General features: G+C 30.4%; 1 protein-coding gene across 1 annotated transcript; it reads right to left on the bottom strand.

Moving 5' to 3' along the window:
* Positions 1 to 15,870: 15,870 nt before the first annotated feature.
* On the bottom strand, positions 15,871 to 16,651 carry LOC124839654 (chaperone protein dnaJ 11, chloroplastic-like). The gene has a single exon (XM_047315542.2). The coding sequence runs from the start codon at positions 16,579 to 16,581 to the stop codon at positions 16,099 to 16,101; it is 483 nt and encodes a 160-aa protein (XP_047171498.1). The 5' UTR covers positions 16,582 to 16,651; the 3' UTR covers positions 15,871 to 16,098.
* Between the last annotated feature and the right edge of the window lie 561 nt (positions 16,652 to 17,212).

The raw sequence follows: 17,212 nt of genomic DNA, 5'->3' as shown, positions 1-17,212 counted from the left end.
TTGCCAGAGAATGTGGTGACAAATCAACATTAGTGTTTGAATGTTGCATGCAGGCACAGGATTGGTTCCTTAGTATTTAGCTGAGGACCATGCATTAGTTTCCTATTTGTAAGTATCAGTGAGACACAGCATTACAAGTCTAAATCGTATATTTATAATGCATGTTCTGTTATATTTCCTCATTTGGGAAGTCCTTCTTCTCATTGGTACAACTTTCGTGGAAGCAACATCGTCTGGATTATCTACCTAAAACCACCAAACAACAGTGTCTGTCCATATCGGGTCGTTTTCCCAAAATGTGATCATTTTCGCACGTTAAACTCTATGTTACCAAACTACAAAAGTGATACGATCCTAACTATATAAGCTACTCGTCGTGGAAAGTGTTGGATCTTCACTTATCATTCTCTCCATTACTGCAAACCAGTGAAGGAGCTTGATGAAAAAATTTCGAGAGCCAAATAATTAACACTGTTATGTTCTTCTGAACCTAAATATAAACTAAAAAAAATAGTTTTAAGTAGCTAGAAAGTAAATATAATTATAAGGAAAAATTACAATTACTCTATCTCTATGGTAGTCAGTCACCCTAAACTGTTTGTTTCCATGTGCATTTAATTTTAAATATTTAATTATGTTATTTAAACATTAATTAATAGTTTTCGTGATATGTACATTAATTAATAGTATTCATATTATTTGAATATTTAATTAACTTATTGATCTAAAGAAGTTGGTTTAATTTACTTTCTTTCCCTATAAATAACTTTAAACTCACTGTCGAAAGACACTTGTTTTGAATATTTATGGATTAAGAGCAATAAATATCTTTTTCTTCTAGAACAAATATGAATGTCAGATATATATATATATATATATATATATATATATATATATATATATATATATATATATATATATATATATATATATATATATATATATATATATATATATATATATATGTGTGTGTGTGTGTGTGTATGTATATTTTATTTGAGTTGTTAAAATTTGGTTTATATATGACGTTTCTTCCACTTTCTACGTGTAGTTCTCGGTGAGTCCGTTAAATAATGATTTGAGCAACCAATAATGTTATTAGAGACTATATGGTGACAAGAGCTGTTAGAAAAAATTCAACAAAAATATAGGACAATCGCTTTGTTTTTTGTTTTTAGTGATAAGAAAATGGAAAATGGACCTATTTAAGTTTCTCACTCAACTGCAAAGTAGGTCCTGGCATACTCTATTTTCTTCTCCATCAGATATTGTATCATTATTCTGTCTAGTGTATTATTTAAGAGATTAAGATCTTTCATTTTATTGGATGCTCACAGTGCTTCAAAAAGTTGTATATTTGTGTGTGTGGCTTTTTTTAGAATGGATAAGCTCAGGCAATTCTACATTTTTAAAGGCAAAATTATTTTGAACTTTAATATACGTGAATAAATCATACCTATAACAGAAATTACTCTCAATCTCAACCAAAAATACATTCACTACCTGAAAATTTTGATACAATATGACTTCCAAAATTTTAATGGAGAGATCCAAAGTCAAAGTGAAGAAGGAAAACAGTTAGGGCTAGAATTGCAGTGTGAGAAAGGTGAGGATTGAGGTGGAGAGGGAGAAAGGAGATGACTGAGATGCACGACTATTTTTTAAAAATTTCACAGGGGTAAAATGGGGATATTGAAAATTAAGAAGGTACAGGGAGAAAAAATAGGGGCGCAGGAAAAAAGAGCCTTTTTAGAGGCCCGTTACCAGACCCAAAACATTTAAACTGTGCCTGCATCTAAGAACTTTGCTCTCATTTGGGCCAAGCATTAATTACTTATCGCGCAAGTACGCATTCATGGACCTACAGGAAAAACAAATGAAAAATACAAATTTAGATTAAAGCTTCATTGATTCAACTCTAAATGAGAGTAAAAAAATTGTATTTATCTTTTTCATCTGTAAAAACAGAAAAAAAAAAAAAACATACTCAACCATATAAACGAATGGTTAAGAATACATAAACATTTTTTTCTGAGCTTTCAATCAAGGTTGGCTTGAATTAATTAAATGAAATAAAATATAATAAAATTAAATAGGGGTAAATGTTTTAGTTCCCCATCTTTATTTTATTTTGTAAAACAAATATCTACATTAAGTTATGGACTAATTTGTTTTTCATATGAGTTAACACTTCTTTTAACGAAATTTCATGAATATGCGCGATTAAGACATGCTAAAGAAACTCAGTCATATATGAATTATGTAGTTGGTTTCTCAAAATTATATCACCATATCAGTTTTTTTAAAAAAAATAATCAAATTCCTTGGAGGAAAAAAATCATTACTTTAGTCTTTCAAATATTTTGGTAGCTAATTAATTCTACAAATTTTTAACATGTCGTTAATTTAGTTATTTTAAATAATAAGTCATGAATTTCATGTTTAAAGTATTAACTTTTCTCCTATCTAAAGTAAACAAAATATATAAGTAATCACTCAAGTATTATAATAGGTAATATGTAAATAGTGCCTTAAGTATAAAAAAACCTTCAAATTAATTCTTAAGGAGTGTGTGGTCGGCCCAGAAAATTTAGTTTCTTATGCATATCAAATTAAGAAGTTACATTTCTCATGTTTCATTAATATTATGAAAGATCATATTTTTATAGAATAAAATCTTTTGGGAATGACACCTTTATCAATTTTCTCACGGAAAAATTCTCATAAAAAAAAGTGAGAATCTAACATTGTCAAATTAAAATAAAATAAAAAAATTAAAAATACGTTGCTACTTTTATTAAAAATATAGTATGACATACAAATATAGATTCAATAAATAAATACATTAATTTTTCCTTCTTATAAAAAATATACAAAATTACTTCTTATTTTATAATAAGTTTAAATCCTTGTTTAGTCTTAATATTTATATGGATTATTTAATTAAGTCTTTAAGTTTTATTTGGTTCAATTAAATAATTATATTTGTGAAAATAATTTAATTAAGCCTTTTTTTATTATATTAACATTAACTTTGTGTCCATCTATACCATGAATTAGTTTATAGTATTTTCATTTTCTTTTATGCTTTAGCATATGTTATCTTGAGAAATTATTGTTACATTAACCCTATTTGAATGTAGTTAATAATGACTGAGTTTTATATATGTAGAAGCCATTGGGTTGAAATTTTGGATTCATGCATGCTTTTGTTTATTGTATTTGTAATACTTTTAGTGTGTTGATTTATTTTGAAATTCAGATACATTTGAAATATGATAATATTTTACTTGGATGGAGTGTATTGTCATGGTTAAGGATAAATAATTATGCAGAAAATAATGTATGTTAATGATAAAATATGGTATAATGAGAAGTTCGGTTTCTCGTTAAAAATAACTTAAATTATTCCTTGATTAAAAATATATAGGGAAGCTTTTACTTTTTAAAATTGAACTATTCTTCCCTATTTGGATTGGATGCTAAGTATAGTGGTATTTTTTATTTAAAGAAATCAGACATTGTTCTAATTATAAGTTATATAGAAGTATAGACTGCATAATAATATAGCAACACATGTAACTTCATCAGAATTTCAATTTTTGTAATTTTTGGAGAATTTCGTTTTAATTGATAGAATTTTTTTACAAGCAATATTTATTTATGTTTCTTTTCATGTATTTTACTTTGTTTAACTTTCTGCGAAATGTTGATTCAGCGATTGTTTTATTTGTTACTTTATTGAAATAATATGAGTAAACTGAATGGAAACATGTTATTATTGAATTGATGTTTATTAAAAAAATACATGAATAAAGTGAATGTAAATATAAGGTTATTGGATTTGTTTTTGTTGAAAATTTTATGATAATTAGATTGACATTTATTGAAAAACTTATGATTATGGGATTAGTGTTAGTAATACTATGATAACATTGGGATCAATAATTCAAATACCTTCCATGTTACTATGAATAAGTTTGTGTATTAACTATTTGAACTTATTATTTGAACAAGATACATTTACTTTATTATGGATAATATAAATCGTATTACGACATGATGGTAATGAAAAATTGAGAAAATCTTTACACCATTTTCAGATATTTGTGTATATAATGTCCGTGTTTAATATAATACATTTAATATTTGTCTGAACAGTTAAACTGATTGAGAAACATTCAACCTTCGAGGCAATTGTTCCATATCACAAAGTTAAATTAAAGATTATAAGCAATTTCAACTTAAGAAAATCTAGCATTATTAAAATCTTGGTCATATGTTGTATATTAGTTTAGTATGCACGAGGTTTGAAGGAGGAAAGAAATTGTGAATGAAAGTGAAGAAGAGTTATTGTCGGTGAATGAGTCAATGTTTGGTATCCTTCGCTTTTTTTCTATCTTATGGAAGCTTGTAGAACTTTGATCCATCATTTTCGTTTTAAATTTCATACACCTTCTAGAACTTAAATAGCCCGTAATCAATCAAATATACAAACTAAATTCATTTTGTTAAATTTACAGAAAAAGTGAAAGGGCAGAAAAAAAGTTGAAAAAAAATGTGTTTTTAAGGTTGTTTTGACGGAAACTAAAATAATACCTTTTTCTTTTATTTTATTTCGTTGATTTAAAATATATATTTATATAGTGATGAGATGAACATTTAAAATAAATAGATAAATTTGACGCAAGTACTGTGTTTTTTTTTTCATGGGCTCTCGTGGCTCGTTTTCTCTTATTAGTGGAGTGTTGGGCTCTTCCAAACAATGGAAGAAAGTATTTTTAAACGGATTTTGGTTGCTAATTAGCAGTTTCAAATAATGGTTAGTTCTTCCAACACTTCAATGAACTAAAGTCACCATGAATTTACTTAACCCATGTGTGTACATTTAAAAATAACTCAAATATTACTGCGATTGATTTTTCGAAAACTCATCGTACTAATTATAATTATAGCACTACAATAAAATTAAATTATGACATAATGAACTATTGGAAATCTTTGGTAAAAAATATTTAAATTAAATATTTGAAATAATGTAATAAACAATTTTATGGAAATCTACCGGTATAATTCTCAATACTTCTAAAACCAGATAAAGCCATATAAATAATTTTTTATAATAAGTAACTTAAGAATATGAATGAAAAATTTTGCGAATGTTTTGCTTCTTTATTATCATCCACATGGTTAAACAGGAAAAGAAAAAAAAATAATGGATAAATTTTAACTAAACAACTTAAAAATATTTATTTTTTTTCTTTCTCTTTTCTTTCTCCTTCCATTGTTATAAATAATTTATGATTATCTTCCCTCAATAACACACATTCAAAAGGAGTGACGAAAAGAGTTTAGTCAGTCCAATCAACCCTACATATCTGTCTCATCAGTCCAACAGGTAAGTCCGGCTAGTGTAATAGGTCATTCTGATAACTTGACATCATTAAAAAAATTAAAAGAAATCACTTATCTTGGTCTAGTCTAGCATACTAGTCCACCTAACCCAACAAATCAGCTTAACATCTGACATCATTAAAAAAAACTAAATGTAAGAAAATTGTCATTGTTCAGCACAACAGACCAATTCGTCAACCTATTAAGCAGTCTGATCAGTCCACCAACTCGTCAGGGATGTTATATTTAAGTAAGTGATAAACTATTTAATGTATGAACATGTTTTGATATTTAATGAGAATTTAAATGAAAACAATGATGTTATATTCAAACAAGTGATAAATTATTCAAATAGATCCGACAACCTGCATGACAGTTCAACATGAACTTGTTTCAATCCGCCAACTCTGGCAACCCGCTAGCCCAATAACTTGACAAGTCAGGTTGTACGTGGCGGCCAACCCCACCATGCTAGTTTTTGGCGGGCAAAGTCAATTTGGACTTAAACAGGTTGGGTTTGCCCATTTTGCCACCCCTAACATTCACAAAAAAAAAATACTAATGGATTTAAGGATGACAATGCAAGATGGACCATGTGGACATATCCTCCAAAAAATGTACGAGTCAGACTAAGTATTTTAACCCGCTTAGGCTTGTTACGCATAACTTGTAGCCCAAGTGGTTCAATGACAGATTGAACCATATTTCGCCTAGAATTCATAAGAAAATGAATGATTGTTTAATAATATTTATATTGAGTATTTATGGATATAGACTTTGAAGTATAAAAAGACATGCTTTTATATTTATTATTTATAGTTTTGTTTCAACTTGAAGAAATTAATTTCGTTTAATCATAGCAAAAAAGTTGAAATTTTAATAAAGAGAGAAGATGAACAATTTAACATGATGATGATCACAATCAACATTTTTTATCAAGATGAACAATTTGACGTGCTTTTATATTTATTATTTATAGGTTAGTTTTAACTTGAAGAAATTAATTTCGTTTAATCATAGTAAAAAATTGAAATTTTAATAAAGAGAGAAGATGAACAATTTGACATGATGATCAAAATTAACATTGTGTGTTGTGTTTTTGAAAAGAATTTAAAATTATCATTTTTTTGTATAATGACTTTATGAGTACAAGTATGATGAATTATATAAATTGGATATCACCTTAAGTGTGAGTCAGTTAAAAGTTGTCATTAAGAAAATTATCGTGTAAAGAGGTGAGAACTGACAATAGAAAAAGATTATTATCATTAATAAGTTTATACAAATTACTAATAACAATAACAATTCAAACTAACAAATTTGTTGCAAATCAAATATTTAATAGAATATATTGATATATGTTACCACAATCTCATCTGGAATCATATAAAAAATTTAAAACTAGAAATTAGTATGAAAATGAATAGTTAATTTAATATATATTTTTTCAATTTTTTTATATTAAAATTGTATAAAAGAAGTCTATAATTTTTTATAAAAATATTATTTGAAGATTTAGAGTTTAATAAGAAAAATATACAAAAAAATTATTATATTAATAAGAATATTTTTATTGAGCATTTATAGATAAACGCTAATCTTCCACTTAAAATAATTATTTTTAGTTACGTAATTCTTAATAACTTGTCTAAAATTTAACTTCCGAAAACCGAAATATTGAAAAGAGACAAAGTGGAGAGAGAGGTTCCTTTGTGTTGGAGCAGCCTGACATGTATCTAGAAGGTTTATGCATCTAGAAGCTTATTTTCTCTCTCATATGTGATTGATATTTTTTTTGTATGTTTATGATTGTACTGTAGTCCACTGCAGGATGGAAAAGGATATGTTTGTTGTCCCATCACAATGCTTCATTGATAGTGTCTTCTTTCTAGAACCAATGCAGATACGACATACGATCACAACACAATAATTATATTATTTTTCAAAGATGCTCAAAAGTCACACCACGAGGAGGAAAAAAACAATAACAATAATTCCTTTTTACTTCTTTCACAATTTCTCAATTTCTTTCTCAGAATAATTATCGCCGACGTGTTGAGTTTTTGCACTTTCAAGTTGGAGGCACATAAAACATAAAAACAAATAATAATAATAGTAAAATGAAACATATTACTCACATTTTTATTTTATTTATATTCAATTAAATGAATACTACCAAATATGATATAAAAAATAAGATTAAATAAATTGAAAAAATCATATGATAAAAGAAAATTAATTCTAAAACATATTTATTACTATTTTAAAAAATCAATAAATGAGACACAAATACACTATAAGTGTAAGTTCTCTCTTTGTAATATCACGTTATTTAAATTTTTATTATTTATTTAATTAATAAATGATTTCAAGGTTTATTTGATAATTTATTTATTTATACTTTATCTTTTCATATTTAATTTTTGAAAGCATGGAATAAATATTGATAATTTTTTTAATAATAAAAATATAAACATTATTAAAATTGAGTGTAAAAGTATTATTTTGTAAGAATTTCAAGTTTAGAGTTTAGAAGAGATAACTAAAATGTACAACATATAAAAAAATAACTTACAAATTTTATGATTAAAATAATATCATATTTATTATATAAATTAATTAGTGATTTTTTAATTTACAAAAGTTAATTGATTCAATTAAATATATAATATAATTAATATATACATAATTATAATAAACATTGAATGTTTATTAACAATTCAATATGATTAATAACATGTATGTTAGGTTTATAAAGGAGGATGTTCATTAAAGAGATATTACATCAATAAAACGGAAGTTCAACCAAATAAGGAATTGACAAAACTCTCTATCTTATATGGTAGTGTTTTACTTTCTATTGTTATGATACAAACAAAGTTCCACATAGAATAAAACAAGAGATGAATATGAGTTTATCATATACATATAAGATACCTTCCTTGGCCAAAAGTCTTTTGGAGTGGTATCAAAAGCAAATTCGTGAGGACTTAACCCAAAGTGGACAATATCTAACCAATGTGAAGATCTATATGTGTTGAACCTCCCTACAATTGGTATCAAAGCCAATGGTTCAGGTCTGGTGACTGGGCTCAAACGAGTACGTCCCAATGGCATGACCATGGGTCTGCACTATACTCAGATAAGAAAAGACTTCATTTGTAGGGGAGGTGGAGAACCATAATCCTTTGTTTGAGGGAAGGATTGTTAAGATACAAACAAAGTCGGAGATCTATGTGATTGATTCATAGTATTTTTTTGAATTATAAGCTATTACTTTAGTGAAAAAGAGTTAAGAGAAAATAGTTTTCTTTTCAATCTCATTTTTTCTTGAGCAAACATTCATCGCTTGAGTAAATATTTATATAAAATAAGGTTTGCCATAAACTCTTAAGCATCCAAAAACATATTATATCAATTCAAACATCACCAACAAGTTCAATATCTTATTTAACACTCACTACCACTTCAAAGCTCATATCTCCTAGTTTATTACTTCAAAATTAGTACTTCAAACTCAATAGTAACATAACATCATCGTAAATAAAAAGTAATTTAATTATATTAAATTCAATTAATAGCAATATAATTTCTTTAAAAATAATAATAAGTTTTGATATTCTCGTGTTATATTAACATCTAGACTAATTATACATTTAGACTATATTGTAGATGGTTGATTACCCTTTAGCCTTCTCAACCTTAATCTCGTCCTAGAATAGCTTGATACATAACATACCATATACCACTTGTAAAGGCATATATATTGCCTATCGGGGCTTGTATGTTGCTTGCCAAGGTCTATATGATGCCTACTTAGAGTTATATGTCGCTTCCTGAGGCCTATATGATGCTTACTGAGAATTATATTCCGCTTACTGAGACCAATATGTTGTCTATCGAGGATTATATGCAGTTTTTCGAGACGTATATGCTGCCTACCGAGGATTCTATGACGCTTGTTAAGGCTTATATAGTGCCTACCGAGACTTGTATGCCACCTGTCGAGGCTTATGTGTTTTCTACCGAGAGTTATATGTCACTTGTTGAGGCTTATGTGTTGCCTACTAAGACTAGGTGTCGTCTGCCGAAGGCTGCGTGCCGCTTACTAGAGTTATGCGTCGCCTACTAGAGCTAGTGGTGAACTATCTAACCACAAATTGACCTGTATGACTACCTCTATCGGACCACAAACTAGCCTGTATGACCACCACTACCCGGTCACAAGCCAGCCAGTCCAACTATCTTTCAACCAATGTTAATGGTGTATTACTTTGTAACTTAGTACAATCTAAATCAAACAACTGGCTCCTGAGGTAAGTGGGTCACTAGGCCCATATAGGTGAATGCCCACAAACGTCATAATTATCCTATAAATAGTACAATCGTTGAGCATTCATTATTACAACATTAACTACTATGTCATACACTCAACTAACTTGGACGTCATAAGAGATGTGGACCTAGAATATCTTAGTTTGAAGAGTAGGGAGTCTTTATTAATTAGAAAGAGTTACTCAATCTTGTAAGAACATAAACTATTTCTAATTCTTGACAAAATATGTTAATCAAGAACTCAAAAATCTAAATTGAATAAAAATTAACTCTATACAACATTAATTCACTCTAAAATATTTAATTTCAACTCAAATTAGACTTTATACCATATTCTAACTTAGTTAGTTAATGTTTTTTAAATCACAATAATGTTATGTTAAAAAAAAGTTCAAAATTACTTGCAAAGCTACCATCACTTTAAAAATATCTCAAATATCAAATGTAAAATATTGATATAATCTATTCATTTCAATAAATTTATGAGAATAAAAAATTTCAACTTAAACTCATAAAAGACTAGAAAGAAAATTATATAATAAAATAAATTTATTGTATATTTTCTTTTTAATAACCCTTACTTAATCATACAATTACACAGTCAATCATGCTATCTAATTAAAAGAAAGGAAATTCTACTGTCAAATGTTAAAGAGAGCTATAAGAAGTTTAAAAATTAATTTAAAACAATAAAAAAAATTATAAATGAATAATCAAATTATTAAAAGTGTAGTTTACATAGTAATTTTATTTTAAATTTTAATTTTAATTTATTTTTAAAATAATAGTTTCTATTAAACTAAAACCTGACATGTTATTATCTAATTGAAAAAAATAAAATGATATTTTATTCTATTATTTAAATGTAAAAAATAATAATTGTTTATTCATTGTTACAAATGATCGCATTTAGAATTATATGACTACTACAACTATGAATCATGGATGAAGGTAATTTAATATTGTTTTTATCTAAGTTAAGATAGAAATTTAGATGGGAGAGTTGATATATATATATATATATATATATTTGTCGAATGTTTAAATTATGTCTTCTCTTCTTTTTTTTAAATTTTTTCTCATTTATAAGGATATCTTTCCCCTTGTCTCGTTCCAATATGGTAGTTATATTTTCATAATCGGACAATACATTAATTATCTTTGTGCTTTACAAAATCAATATAGGAGAAGTGACATCATAGTCAATTAGCATACTAGAATGTCTCTCTTATTTAACATTATAACGATTGACAATATCATCACGTAACGGATTTGATACAACACTATTCTACAAACAATACTCTCAAATCGACCTATATCCATCACCCCAAACTCAAACTATCATCAAGAATGATAATAAAGAACTGAGATATTTTTCGTCGTACCATCTCCAAATCGGTCCATTGACATTATACAAAACCACAATCTCATATATTCAAACTATACTTGTAGATAATCTAAATTTTCAATAGTTACAACTCTTTATCCCGAGAAAAGGTAAAGTAGATCATGAATAGTTTTATAACAATATTATAAATACATGTCTATAATAATCTCAAAAACATTTACAGTGTGTTCACATGCATGGATAGTATTGTTCAAACATATTTGTGAAGATGGAATGACGAGATATATCATGTTCGTTTTCATCGATTTAGAAGGAAGGATTGAAGAGCGATGATTTGCGGGATCATTAAAAATTTCAACCTTCCCATTTTGTGCAGATTTGAAACGATTTGCAATGAAATTTCTATTTTACCTTTATGCAATAATTACAGAGAAGAGAGAACTGAACACATTGTCTTCCATGCAAAAAAGTGTATTCGCTTCTAAAAATAAAATCTAATAAAATTGTTATAGATAAAAAAGTTTTCTTTTTTGAAATCTTAATTTAGTTAACCATTTAAGTATTTATCTATGCACAATTTTTTTCTTTTAAAAAGTCTTAGTTTAATTTTTGTTTGTTTAAACCCTTATTCGGTCCTCGTATTTGTGTGTCAATCTCAAGTGGGTCATCGTTTTTTTTCCGGTCTCAATCGGGTACATAAACTTGTAAAAATAAGCCAATGAAGTCATCTTCGTTAAGTTTTCATTAACGCGGTCTGCAGATGCTGAGGTGTAATTTTTTTTAGTTAACGTGGAAATGTGTATTAAATTGAATGAGTGTTTTATTGTATAATCAATCATTCCACGTGTAGCCCTAACATTTAAAGGGACCCCTGACATCCAAAGGCCGTTGCAAGTCGCGGTTCAAGGCATCGCCAACACCGCTGTTCACCGTCGGAGGCATCGTCGGAGGCATCGTCGGCATGGCGTCGGGTTAAAACATTATTTCATTGCCACAAGCTACACCGATGCAATAGTACTTACAAGAATTGCTTCCAGATTGAGAACCGAGAAAAGTCACCAGAAAAAAACACTAATCCTCATGCAAATTAAAGAAGGTGAAATAAACTAGAAAATTGTTAAATTAGATAATTCACTTCAAACATTTCTAAAGTAGTTGGAACTGATCATAAATTATGCAACACCATCAAATAATGAAAAAATAAACTAAACTTGAAGCATAAATTAAAGGGTTTAGGAAAGCTCGAAGTCACCATATGCAGAAATTAAGGGCTATCATGGATTGTGACTAAAAGTGAGAATGAACACACATTTAAGGGTTGAATAAGTAAGAGTATAGGCTAAACAACGTCACTCCACGTCTTCCATATAAGAAATTCAATTTAAAACGACGATTGATTATGGTTAATTCCATATTGATTACCAACCACTCTTCTCGAGAACAAGAAGAAAAGTGTTAGATATGATTAATTAGAAAAAAGGATTACCATGGTCGGTGTTGCAGGCACGACTACTGGTGAAGGGGCACCACTTTTGGCTCTTAAACTATCATATGCTCTTTTGTTTTCTGCAGCCACCGGGATGCTACTTGCTACCAACAAAATCCAACCCTCACAACTAGCCGAGGAACAAAGAAATGTTGCAAGGCTTTTTAAGCAGCTTCAGGCACAGATCCAAACCACAATCGTTGTTGGAAATCCCAGTGAAAGTGATGTGAGGGGTGCTACGGAGAGGATTTAGATACTGGACTTGTGTTTGGATACAAATATGGCAAAAAATTGAAACTTTCCTCGTTTCTTGAAGTGGGGGTGGGAAATATGCGAGCTTTGGTTGGTGGGAAGGATTTGAGGTTGCTTTCGAGGTGGGAAGGGAGGACGAAGTTGGTGATCCCGACACAGTTGATGGTAGAGAGTTGGTCAACACGCATGCATCTTGGGCCAGTGAAATAATTTCTTCTATGACAGACGCCGGAGATGCGACAGAAGCCGTTTCTCAACAACACCGGATCAACGTCAGATTGTCCTCCGAGACCGCTACCGACGATGTTGTTGAAGGTAGTCGTGCCGAGAAGCCTCTTCCTGTGAAGGTGCTGATGACGCCGGAATCTACTGTCGGCGACCTTATAGAGATGACGATAGTACGTGAAGGAAAGATGAAGACGTTGTAAGATGATGAAGCGATGGACATTGGTCACCCTTATAGGCTTTTGCAAATAACGTTTAGAAGAACGCGCCAAATCTTTAATTTCCTTTTCAATTTTGCCATCTCATACTTCTTTAATTTAAATAAAAATTGCACATAATGAAACAATGCATATCAGCATAAACACGTCATCACAGTTAGACGCCATTAGTGAAAACTTAACAGAAATGACTTAATTGACTCATTTTTACGAGTTTATGAACCCGATTGAGACCGAAAAAAAAAATACGAGGACCAAACGATGATCCACTTGAAATTGACACACAAATACGAGGACCAAACGATGGTTTAAACTTTTTTTTTTCTGTAATAATTCTTGTCGTATTATTTTAAATGTTTTTGAATTTGAAGCTTTATTAGATAATGTAGTAAATTTTATAAAATTAACATGATTAATTAATACAAAAGTGTATATCATAAAATGATGGTTTATATGGGTGAAGTTTATTTGTAATTATTTTTTGTATGGTGAAGTTTAAAAAAAATAATTTCACTTTACTTAATTTTTTTATTTTTTTTGTTTTTAATATCTAAAATTCATTTTATCAATAAATATATTATAAATAAATATAATTTTATATTATTTTAATAATTAAGGGTATTTTGATAATCTTTAATTTTCACCATATAAACAAATTTTTTTATCTGTTACATGAATTAAATCTTACACTAATTCTCATAAACTTTACTCCCAACTCCACTCTCACTTACCTCCTCACTTACCTTCAAATTTACTCAAATAAACAACAAAAAATGTACCTTCAAATCCATCCACTCACTCTCCCCAAATCATCTCCTTCAAGTGAACACAACCTTAAAAAAAGATTGATAAAAGAGATTTATTTAGTTTTCTTTTACCTTAATTACTTGTTTATACGTTGTATATAAAGCTCCTATGTTTTACTCTTATTACTATAAACAGGAAAGTAATTCCCATCTAGAAACTTGAATTTTCTAATTTGAAATCACCACAGTTTAAAAACGTTATAATTTTAAACTTTAAATGCTTAAAATCATTGTCATGGTTTGTTATTCGGAATTTAGCTATTAGACATGTTCCCAATGTTGGTTTTGGGCTTTCACTCATCCTATTTGTAAAAATTAAAATGACAAATGTTACTACCGAGGGCGGACAACCGACCGGGAAGGTTTGGACAAGGCCGAGCGGGTGGAAGCAAGGCTAACACGTTCGATCGGGTGTTCCAGTCTGATTTGTCCGATCGGAACTCTTTAGCACAACGTGTCCGATCGGGCAGATGTATAAAACTGTGGACTGGAGGCAGCAATTGAATGCTCATGAATGTGTAGTTAATGAGGTAACGGTCATTGTCGAGTATTTAAAGTGTGCGTTGAAAGAGGTAAATTAATGGGTAATTGTTCTTTGATAATTATATAGACTTGCAAGAGCCCATTCTGACTTGAGCGTCGGAGTGTTTGTTGCAGGTCAATCCATTTGTGTGACGAAGAGGTGCGAGGAGAGCGAAGGGAGAAGAACCGATCGGAGAAGGAGGAGTGTTTCCGGACGGAGATAGCAGGAGCTTTCCCCTGTCCCATTCAGCAGAAACAACAAATTTTAACAATTTAAACAGGGGAATCATGTTTTAACGAGAACTAATTTTATGCAAATATTTAGAACACAAGAATTTTCAAATGCAGCCAATCTTTTCGGATTTCTAAGCTGTGTTTGATTTTTCTGGTTGTGAAAATTATTCTCCTAGCAAGCTATGAATAATATGTTACAAAAGGGAGAAAATAAAAATAACCCGTGACAGTAATGCTAACCCCTAGGGTCTGGGCACATGTAGTGACAATAATGTATTAGCCGATTATTAAGAAAAGTGAACACAGACAAAGTTTAAACAAAACCTTCGAGAACAGTTGGTTGAATATAGTATCATTAAATGTCATAATGCCACTTATGCAATGCTTTTGTGGCGGATATGGTTGTCCATGAACACCATCAAATATTAAATCAACTGAACACATGCTTTGATGTTAACTTGGAAACATTATTGAACAGAAACAATAAACAAAACCTTGGTTCACAATTTCAATGGAAACACGCATTCTACCATTTATGGGTTGTCCACTCATGTGCGTTGCAAGTTGCGAGTTTGGTTTGGATGATTCAAAAAGAAAATGAAAAAAAGTATATTGACGGGAATTTAAATTAAATAAATAAAAATCAACGAATAATTAATCAACCGACTGTGGAATCGCACTAACGGCACGGTAACCCTCTTCTTCTAGAAACCTTGAGCTTCTAGCATTTAGTTATGTGAACAATTCCTGAACACGCCAAATGCTGTTGACTTTGTATTTTAATACAAAAAATAGAAACAACCAAATATTCCGAATTTGTAGGATGCACTACACCAAGCAAATTTGTTTTCGGAAAGTGCCAATTAACATTGTTTGTGATTTAGGTTAACTCGCCCCTAACCCAATCAACATCACAGATCTCGATCACCGCAAAAAGGAAACACAAAAGAATAACTTTCTATACTCAATTTCCGGAACAGATTGTGCTTAATTAATTATAAACCTTAGATATTGTCAAGTAATTAAAAATAAATCTGTACTCATAAAAGAAGCTAACGAACTTATTGGGCACTTTGAATTCTCTTTTCGTTTTTTTTTTGTCATTTGATGAAAATTTATATTACAAATGGCATGTAGTACTGAGTACTAGTGCCGTCTATTCTACCCTAAGGAGATATATTACCTACGAATTAGTGATTAATAATTTATATGCAAGGAAAGGCGCTTCAATAACCGCGTCTTCTCACTTTTCGCTCGGCGAGTCGACTCAGTGACTCATTACCAGCACTGATCCGTTTCCCAGTTCCGGCGCGTGTAGCCGGAAAAAACCGCCGCGGTCGACAGCGGCCGTTGTCGCCGGAATAGGCTCCGGTCGTAGTTGGCGCGTTTGTCAGGATCCGAGAGAGTGGAGTACGCGGCGTGGATCTTCATGAATTCGTCCGCGGAGGAATTTTTCCGGTCGATCGCCGCCACGTCCGGGTGGCAGACTCTGGCCAACCGCCGGTACGCGGCCTTGATTTCCTGGACGGAGGCACCGGCGGGGATGCCGAGGATATCGTAGTGAGAAGAGCATGAGGAGTTCAGATACGATGGGCGTGGTTTCTCCGTCCAGGAAGATCGAGCTTCCTCGGTTGCAGTGGCGGTAGCGGTGGCGAAGGCGACTATTGGGCGGGATCTGGCCTTACAGGACGGCGAGGTCGCGGCTTTACCGGAGAAGTTAACGGCGGGAAGAGACGGTTGAAAGGCCACAGAAGAAATCATATTTGGTAGTGTTGAAGTCGCGAAGCTCTGGAAGAGGTTTTGATTTGGGAATTGGAATTGAAATATGGGAAGGGGAATGGGTTAGGGTTGTTAATATATAAGAGGAAGGGTAGAGAGAGAGTGTGTGTGGAGCCCACAGTGAATAAAATAAAGTCGTGGTTTGGGAGTGTTTGGATTTGGAGACACGGAAATGGAACTTATCCGGTGGGCGTTAGCTGACTCAAGACGTATCTGGCTTGGGTTTCGCTTATCTTAATTCTGCTTCGGGTTCCACCACCACTTATTCTCGGTTAAACGTCGCTCTCGTATTTATTTATGCATTTTTACAATTTTCCAAATTTCACGCTAATTTATCCCTCACACTTTCCATTCAATATTTTCCTTCTATTTATTTTTCTATGTTAAATTTTTTTTTCTTTCTATCTCCCGTATATTTTTCTGTTATTTTTGTTTCCATTTTATTTAGTAAACGCACTGTTATTAATTATTAACAAATATTTATAAGAAAAATAAATAAATTTATACATATAAACATTAATTAGTTAAAATTTGATTTTAAATAAAAGAAATTAAAATTTTCCTATATACTTATAAAATCATTTTTCTCTCTAATAAATGAAAGAATAGTAAA

This window comes from Vigna umbellata, chromosome 10, assembly GCF_029865625.1.
Source record: "Vigna umbellata cultivar VRB3 chromosome 10, Vumbellata_1.0, whole genome shotgun sequence".
NCBI classification, from domain to species: Eukaryota; Viridiplantae; Streptophyta; class Magnoliopsida; order Fabales; family Fabaceae; genus Vigna; species Vigna umbellata.
Note: the sequence above shows the minus strand (reverse complement) of the source record. Positions and strands in the feature narration are given on the sequence as shown.

Bases quoted from the DNA above. Each gene is read 5' to 3' on its own strand.
- LOC124839654 (XM_047315542.2), bottom strand. From the start codon at position 16,581: ATGATTTCTTCTGTGGCCTTTCAACCGTCTCTTCCCGCCGTTAACTTC.